This window comes from Primulina huaijiensis, chromosome 15 (genome assembly GCF_012295235.1).
Source record: "Primulina huaijiensis isolate GDHJ02 chromosome 15, ASM1229523v2, whole genome shotgun sequence".
Classification (NCBI taxonomy): Eukaryota; Viridiplantae; Streptophyta; class Magnoliopsida; order Lamiales; family Gesneriaceae; genus Primulina; species Primulina huaijiensis.
In genome coordinates, this window is record NC_133320.1 from 16909027 (window position 1) to 16918478 (window position 9452).

The following is a 9452-nucleotide window of genomic DNA, read 5'->3' on the forward strand; positions in this document are numbered from 1 at the left end:
TAAAAAAAAAAAAGTGCCCCACTTTATCACATACCAAACACAACCTTAAAGTCGATATCATATCAACTATGAATTATTAATGAGAAAAAAATGCTCATGTTTTGGTTGGCCATCACAGTTTTATAAACTTTTTTAGGCCATCTCCAACGAATGGGCGCATGTTCTGTAGCAAAATAACACAATTTCTACAAAGTCTTATTTTCCAACCATACATAGTACCGTGCCAGAAAGGGCACAACACTGTTCCGAGCATCAACTCTTGTGCCATCCGTGGTGCAAGAATTACGCCCGACTGGAGTAAATTTCAAGAAGCCAAGTTGGCGCTGGGAACTAAATGCAGCCCTAGCCCTGCAGTGTAACATCAGCTAGCCAGCAGCAAAACTAGTCTACTAACATTGAATATATGATAGCATATTGAAATTAACCAATCACAAATTGTTTCGGTTTTTGACCACCCAATAAAGATGGTCCAAGTATATTTTTAAGAAAGCTTCGTACGTGCCTATAAAACTAACATTTACAAAAATATGTTAATATAACTAGTTCAAAGAACAAACAACTAAAACTGGAATCTAAACGTGTTTTACAAGGTAAGATTCAGGAACTACTGAATTGTCATCTTTGGGTTGTATCTGCTGTTCGTCTGACCCCATCTGCCTTTCAGAGGATGTGCTTGTCTGAAAAGCTTTTTTGAACTGAACGAGAATCATTGTCATGTTATCACAACCTTCACCCCCAGATGATGGTGCCAAACACCTATCAAGGACTCTCTCACAAACCACAGAGAGCTTCTTTTCCTGCATGATTTTTGACAACTCTTGATGTGTTTCTCCTACGTGAAATGCATCGACAGTTCCAAGTTCAACGAAGAAACTACCAAAAACTTACAGTTGTTAGCTGCTCTTGGACAAATTCTACAGCCTCTTTACTAGACATGCAATCCCTATAAAATCGCACAAAAAAACATCAAGGCAATGAACAAGTTGAATATGACTATAGAGTGTCAAAGAGCCAGAAATATAAATAAACACAAAAAATTGTGCCATGTTCCGGAAGCAAAAATTTGTGTATTTGAGTTCAAAGAAACAAAGAGGTTAAGAATGATGACATTTGACATAACAGAAGCCAAAGTCTACAGAACGTAAAATATTATAATACAAATTCGAATTGTGAATTTGTTTCTCTTACATCAAAGGCATAAAGAAAAGAGAGGAAAATGTGATAGAGAATCTTCTCATGGATATAATAAGGTGTACATAGTTTAACAATCACAAACTGTGCCCTATGCCCAAATATAAGATAATGCGTAATAATGTGTACAGTTAACAATCACCAACAGTGCCTTGTACCCAGAGATAAGACAAGCTCGCTCAACCGACCAACAAGAGAATAAATTTAAGAACATCCGATCTGTTCTCATATAATATTGTGCATTTCATTTTTTCAAAAAAACTGCAAAATATACCTAGCAACATCTGCAGATAGTGCAGGATTCTAGCTGACTTTAAATTCAACTATTAAAACACATCGTTATTAACCTTGGCATCTATCAGGTCAAAGTACACCCTTGGTAAAGGAAAGGTAAGAAGTATGAATTCTCTTGTCGTTTTAGTAGGCCCACCACATATAATTTCATCTTTTCCTTTTTTGTTGGTTGCTGGAGAGAGGGTACGAGGGAGTGTGCGTGTTTACAATTTTTGAAACAAGAATGTCCAATATTTTCTCAAGCATGATCAACATATTCTAAGCTTAAACAATTGCAACCAATTCTCCAAATTGAACATGCAAGTGTTCATGCTATCATAGACACATGAAGACTTGACTATTAGCCTCTTGTAAAACAACAACTAGCAAACATAAATATTCCGCACACTTGAAAATTTATCATTTCTGTTCAATGAAAGGAACTCGAATAGCATATTTCTGAAACACCTACGAGAAAATAGTGTGACAACAATTTGGCTCAATATAAATATAAAACATAAAAGCATCATGTGCGTATGTATGAAGATACAAACTAACCATATCCCATCACAGGCTATTATGAGGAAATCATCATCTTCAGAAAGCTCAACCTAGTTTAGGATAACAATAAGAAAATCTGTACTCATAAATAGATTACATAATAAAATTAAGATCCAAAGCACACAGGTTATGGCATGGTCCTCTGACTGCTTGCCAAAAATGTTGAAATTATAGAGTACCAGTTCAGAAAACGAATGACTCTAGTTAAACGCTGTTATCCACAGGGATTGGAAAAAGAGAGTCAAATCAAATTAAATACTAAATTAATGCACAAAGTAAAGATTCTACATACAGTGATTATATCAGGGTTAGCTGTCACAGTTTGCTCCTCAGCAGGCAATAATTTGTTTTGCTTCATTTCCATGTCACCTGAAAGATGTGATGCAGTTATGCAGTCCACCATCAAAAAAATCGATGTACCACTTCAAATAATAGACTCAATCACACCAACTTACCTATTGCCCTTGACAAATTGAGGCTCCCATTGACTCGTCCATATTGGACGTATCCACCAGCGTCCAATATCCTTTTCTTCTCAGCATGAAGATCTGGCTTATGATCCTTCGATAAATCACATGCCTGCATCAAAGTAGGATATATTATCAACCGGTGCATTCGCCAAGGATGAGGAGGATTAGTTACCATGATACCCTACGAGTTGAGACAGACAATTCAATCTTATTCTTATAAAAGCAAAAACTAATTCACCTGTCCTTTTCGTGACAACACACACCGAGAGTCACCAGCATTAGCAACAATAAGTTGATTATTTCGAATGATTGCAACACAAGCGGTACACCCAGAAGTTGGTCCCTTGTTATCAAACTGAATTCCCCATATTTAGGAGGTATTAGAAAACAATGAATGAAATAAAAGATTTACTAAACAAAAACATCCAAACATACAGCAAGCCTGTAATCTGCCCAGTTTAGGTTCATAAGAAGGAATAAAGTATCAATCTCTGAAATGGAAGGTGCCGACTAAAACAATAACTTACTACTACTATGTATTTCACACGTAGACTAATGCTATCAGATCAATTCTTGTCAACAGAAAGCTGGACAAGCTTCGCTGATGTCAGATCCACACCTCAATGCAAATAAAGTACTCACAAACAAGGACAATTATTTCACACTTACATGTACCTCAGATGGGCAATGGTACTGGTTGAAAAGAAAAGGAGGGCCAGAAATATCCATATTTCAAACAACTAATCAAATTTGAGAAATGACTAATCTTGATAGTAGTAAGGCTTTATCTCATAGATATTCATAATAACATTCCTGTATAGATAGCAGATTATTGAGTGCTAGAATGGCTAATTGTTGGTTGTCCATAAAAATTCTCCCCAGGATGTGCACACATATTTCTAGTTGAAAACATTCTTATTAATACAGCTTTATTCCTACTTCCTTTTGCTTTCACCGAAATTTATCGCACCACATATCAGAGATGAGTTATTTTCACATTTAAACATGGGCACATGTATCTACAGGAAAGCACAAATTTTACCAAATTTTTACAGCCAGTGTAAAAGGTTTTGTTGGTCAAATGTATATGATATATCCTGTTGGGATAAATAACATACTAAGCTCACCTCCTCGTAACGACAGTTGCCATCTTGACCAGTAACATCATCTCGCTCAATTGAGGCTACTAAGTTATCTGTAGGTTTGTCCACTTTTCCTCTTAATAATGCTAACTCCTTCTGTCCTGCCTTTTCACACATCATTTCGTCCATTCTGCATCAAGACAAAGAATGTAAATTACAAAGATCACAGCTACAAGTATGTTGAAAATAATTATTACGATTACATGTGATTGGGACTTGTATTATTTTCAGCTCAAATATTTTGAAAATAGTTTTTGAAAAAAATTCATTGAAAGTGTTGGGGTAAAAATTTATGAAAGCTGGTCATGTGGGTATTTTGTTCTCAAAAGATACATTTGGCTTAGCTTTGACAAGTGATTGAGATCATTTAAATCCTGAACCGGTGTATCTGTAAGTTATATGCTCTAACGAAAGGGTTGATACTGACATCAATCTCATCTATAACTATATCTATTACTATCTATTACTATATTATAAAGTGGGAGGCCTTTAGAAAAACTGTTTCGGTAAGGCCACTTAAAAATTGCATTTAAGACCCTCATCTTTAGTTAATTATAACTTATCTAAAAAGCAATAACTGCTCACAAAATTTGACTACTAATTAATAAAAAAATATTTTCAGATACTCATTCCATTTTCATTTTGATTTACTCATTTGTTCCAAAGTGATTGTTTTTACTTAGAATTTTTGCGGCCTTTAGAAAAACTGTTTTGGTATGACCACTTAAAAATTGCATATTTGCATTTACCCCCCTCATTTTTAGTTAGTCATAACTTATCTAAAAAAAGAATAACCGCTCACAAAAGTTGGCTACTAATTAATTAAAAATATTTTAAGATACTCATTCCCTTTTCAATCTGATATTGCACGGTTTTGATTTACTCATTTGTTCCAAAGTGATTGTTTTTACTTAGAACTTTTCGATACAATTAATCAATTATTATGAATTTTTCTTCCGGATAATCTCTAAACATCTCTGACATGCTTTCAATTGTTGTATTTAAAGATAGTTAATATTCATGTATTACATTACACATGCAAAAGTGTGTGCCACGGACACTAGTTAATATGAAGATGCTGTTTTGCTTCGTCATTTATTAGTTAATATGCATATATTATGGATAAAAAATTAATCTAATCTGGAAAATTTCTTAAATATAGTGAACGAAGATTTCGAAATAAACTAATCATGAAAGTCAGTGAAATACATTGAAAATGTCCATTTTTAAAAAGTAACATTATTCTACATGAATGAATATAAATTAGTTCAACAACATAAATTGTCACAGGCACCACGTACAAATGGTAAAATTCAACAAGGCATGGAATAATCAACAATTTTTCAGAACATTTTATAATACGGCTTCACAGCTTCAAATCAATGCCCGTGATTTCTCATTTCATTTCAAATAAAACACACGTACATGCTTGTAATTTCCCATACTTATGTTTTCCAAGTAAATATTATAATCACTTTTTTTAATTTAACATTAAACATCACTGCTATATCATAAAGTACTTTTACTTTCAAAATTCATATTTAATAATTGGAAAATTTCTTTCAAAATGCTAAACACTCTTTCTAAAACTTTTAAGTTGAAAGTAGCTGAAGCGGTTCAAACTTCTTGAACTAAATTTTCATTTCTTATCAACAAAAACTTTCTTTAACAAAAATAACACCGAAGCCCAAAAATTTACAGGATTTTAAAAAATAATAATTTAACAATTTTGAAAAGCTTTCTTCACTAAAATCAAATGTTGCCTAAGTTGCTGGGAATAATGCACCCAGTACAAAGGTCATTTTCATCCACTACATGAGTTCTGATTCTCACCATTGTTTTCAAAATAGGTTTATCAACTTGAGCCTCTAGAGAACAAAAAAACTCACCATTGTTTTCAAAATAGGTTTACTCACCATTCATTTCCTACGTAAATATATATATTTTTATTTTCGAGTTATAGTATAATAATATTGAATAATAACGGAAGCATTTCAAGGCCTCAGCATCCCAGGAAATTTTGACATGCATATGAGCCCGATTATACTATGAGGAGGTTCTAATTTCATCAAGGTGTAGGCACAAAATTATTTATTTAATTTAATTATCTTTATCAGAGTTAGATAACTGATGTATACATGAATACAATTAAAAAACAAAGGATGCCAATTCCAAGTTAAATATATTGAGAAAAGATTAAATCATCAAATGTGGTTAAACAAAACTAGTACTGGTATCCATGCAGCGCTGAAACTATCCGAAGTTATTGTTATTCTCTTCACCAATTTAATTTCAATAAATACAATGGATATAAAAAACTTAATATCATTCTCAACTAATTCTAGTAAGTACTAGTACCCTTCATTCTTCCTCAAGCAAATTAACAAAACGCCACAAAACAATCATATATTTTTTTCTAAATATATAAATATTACTGCGTGGAGGAACACGAGGCATAAATATTATAAATCATTACACTGTTGTGTTTTATGTGATCCATCAGGGTCTAAGTTGGCATTTAACATGTAAAATTATCTACATAACATGACATAAAAACCTGAGAAAAGCTTGTCGAACAGAAGTTCCCAGATCACCGGCCCTGTAAGCTTCATGTTCCAGCATCTCTTGATGGAGAAACTTGGCACAAAATTTTGCAACTTCTTTGCCTACAGAGGGGAATGTACTGAGAAGATAAATGCATTGTAACAGATGCTGTGTATGATTAATATGAATACAGCTACAGTATTTGCTTGAGCATCCAGTAGTTATTTCTTTCATTGAATGGCCCAACAGGATGTTCATATTCCCTTGAATGCTAATGACCCAAACTCTGGACTTACAATCCACTGAATTGCTTAAAATAACAAAAACCACAGTATTCCACTAACTACTTTTATACATACAGATGCAGTAGTTAGAACAGCAGAACAATTTGTTTCTTTCGTATACATTTAAACACTAATGCATAGATCCCATCACACCATCTTTATTCCCAAGAGATTGACAATCTCTTATCACATATATTGAAACATGAAAGTTCTCCATCGCCTTGCTAGTCCAGGATCATGAACAAAAATTTCTAGAAGAATTTATCTTAGTCACTTCTATTATGGCTTCTCTCAAATTTGGAATAAGAATCATCCCCAGTCCTAAGTACACATATGCTGAAACAAAACTGTGAAACAATAGTATCTGGATACTAATAAGCCAACCTGTTACTTTTCCTTGATGGCAAGCTGATCATATACTGAATATCATGGCTATTTTAAAATCCATGTAAAGCTAAGTAAGCTGACAATAAAGAAAGAGAAGAAAACAGCTCACTAAGATTGAGAAGTCACTAGATAAGCATTTACCTCCATGACCATCATAAACTCCAAAGAAAGACGTGGAACTGTCCAAATTAGTGTAAGCAGCATGCTGTAGAATACCTCATGTCAGGAGAAGTGTCCAGCGTGTTATGAAAAAAGTACTTAACAATGCAAGGATTTCCGTGACTCTTCAAAATGATAATCATCTAAGATCATATTACTTGACTTTCATGTTCAATCTAAATCAATACTAACGAGTCATACATTCATTAGAAAAGAGATAGAAAAAACAACAAGAACACCCACAGGCTAGAAGAAAAGCGTAAGTTGGTCCAATCACAATTTTGTCTTCAATTCACCATCTTTTCCAATCCACACATTTGCTATCACTTCTTGAGTTGTTGCGAAACCGTGAATGTAGTAAATATTTAAATTTTAGAACTTCAAGCAACATTTTAACTTGTTTATTTCCTCAATGATTAAAGATTTTAGAAATTCCAAGTGGATATGTAAAAATATAGAACAGTCAAACTTCATCACAAAACCTATGCTATACGATCGATTATTTCTCTCTCAACGGCCATAAAGAAAATGGTATTGCACTGAGGACAGTATCAATGCAGATGAGCACACAACTGCTACCAGCATCTATCAGGTAATGAGAGGCTACAGAAATAGCTAGAAAGGTTAATGCTAATCTCACACAGGAAAAACTTCTGACTATTAGAATGAAGGGCAGAAGTGAGTTTTAAGTTATCACTGATGCAAAAAATATGCACGCCGTAAAAAATAGAGCGCCTATCAGGCACAGAAAGTGAATCAATTCTACACATGAAATTGTTAAAGAGCAAAATAAACATGGAATAGAGCCTAGATGCTAAAAATAACTCAAATATTTACAGCGTCTTCCATTGTTGATCGCCAACCCTGCATGGATGACATGCCATAAATAAGCCTTTGATTCTCACCATTCTCTGAAACCTTTTCAGTTTTAGGAGTGCTTAGATATGCACCCATGTTAAGCTGAAAAAACAAATAACCATGATTCGCATTGAGCAAAACAAATTTCACACTTTTCATGCAATAGAGATCAGAATACTGATTATAGAACACACATGCATGAGCTTATCTGTCCAAACATAGTGAACTTATAATCTCGTACTTGATTCAATTAGAATTGGAATGCACGGGGTGCATACTTTCCATTAATCCACCATCAGCGCAACTTCGAGAAATCCTATTGATTCTGGTATCGTCCAAAACTCAGGGAAAGGAATGAGAAAGAAAAAAGAATTGGACTTGTGCTCAATGTTACCATTACCCTAATAAGACCAAATTCCCAGGGACTTGAAAGATGGTTAGAGTTGTGGTTCTAGAGTAAAAATTCTCAGCTCTCATATCATTTCTTCACTTCTTCACAAGAAAAAGTGAGCTCAATTTAACCGGCTTAAATTCCTAACAAGCAACTCTCCCTGATATCACAACGAACCTCTCAGCTAACTGATGTAATCATGGTAAATTAGTTAAAACAGCACTATATCATCCAACAAGAAGATATAGCAAGAGAGCACCTTAAAAATAGTTGGAAATGGTCCTATTTAGAATTGGGGCTATTTAAGCAGGCTCAAGCTTCGATTCACGCATTCTAAGAAAAACAATAATAATTCATTCAGAATCCCATAAAGCTAAAAACTTCAATGTTATGTGTCAGCGTCTAAAATATTTTTTTAAAATAAAAAAAATCTCCCAAGGTCGCGCTTGAATTTACGTAATCAAGAATTCGCTGGAGAGAAAAACGAAAGTTAACCAATTAATACAGTTCAATTTTTTTTAAAAAAAAAATTCCACCACTATATGAAATGCATCGCCGTAACTGCTCCCCAAGAACTGAGACAATCCAAGCAAACGAATCAAAAAAAACATCAGTGATCGAAAACATACATACAATAATCCGATAACATAATCAAGAGGAGCTAACGAATCAAAAAGGAAACACTGTTTTAATATTTTTTCCCTTGAAAAAAATAAGTCACATTTCAAGATTCAGAAAGGAATGCGTACCGAGTTTCCAGATACACCGAATCGTTCGAAGATGTATGAAATAATGAAACAGAAACTGTGTAATCCGTCCACGTAATATTCGATGAATTATTGAAAATTTACGAACTATTTTCTATACCTATTTATATATATAAAAAATCTAACTATTTTTAAATTCGGATAATATATAAAATCAAATTACCAAGAGGGAGAAACAAAGGTAAATTTGTGAAAAATCCAAATCTATACTATCTATATTTCTATATTATTATATTAAGTGTGAGGACATGATAATAACTATCTAGAGAGAACACCAACTTTTTTCCAATTTTACCCTTATATGATATTAATATTACACTTTTGTTTTTTGTTTTGTTTTTTTTAATTTCATCACACACTTTTATTTTTATTTATTTTTATTTCAACAATTCAAATATCAATTTAGTCCTTCCATAATTTGTCAA

The 9452-nt window shown here is 33.3% G+C and overlaps 1 protein-coding gene across 5 annotated transcripts; it reads right to left on the reverse strand.

The window, feature by feature from the left end:
• Positions 1 to 395: 395 nt before the first annotated feature.
• LOC140959701 (probable protein phosphatase 2C 60) lies at positions 396 to 9121 on the reverse strand. 5 transcript variants are annotated; one of them, XM_073417680.1, is made up of 11 exons: positions 9010 to 9121; positions 7849 to 7971; positions 6994 to 7057; positions 6195 to 6303; positions 3623 to 3767; positions 2734 to 2850; positions 2481 to 2604; positions 2318 to 2394; positions 2023 to 2075; positions 889 to 943; positions 396 to 797 (listed from the first exon to the last, which is right to left on the reverse strand). In XM_073417680.1, exons 2-11 carry the CDS (start codon positions 7963 to 7965, stop codon positions 573 to 575), a joined length of 1086 nt encoding a protein of 361 aa, XP_073273781.1. In that variant the 5' UTR covers positions 7966 to 7971; positions 9010 to 9121; the 3' UTR covers positions 396 to 572. The 5 variants fall into 5 exon arrangements, with proteins under 5 accessions (XP_073273781.1, XP_073273780.1, XP_073273782.1 ...); XM_073417679.1 differs by having other exon boundaries at positions 8982 to 9110; XM_073417681.1 differs by lacking the exon at positions 9010 to 9121 and adding an exon at positions 8520 to 8593.
• Between the last annotated feature and the right edge of the window lie 331 nt (positions 9122 to 9452).

Coding starts and splice junctions, on each gene's coding strand:
- LOC140959701 (XM_073417678.1), bottom strand. Junction 6,304..6,993: donor AGTTTATGATGGTCATGGAG/GTAAATGCTTAT, acceptor TCCCCTCTGTAG/GCAAAGAAGTTGCAAAATTT. Junction 2,605..2,733: donor TGTTGTCACGAAAAGGACAG/GTGAATTAGTTT, acceptor ACTTTGATGCAG/GCATGTGATTTATCGAAGGA.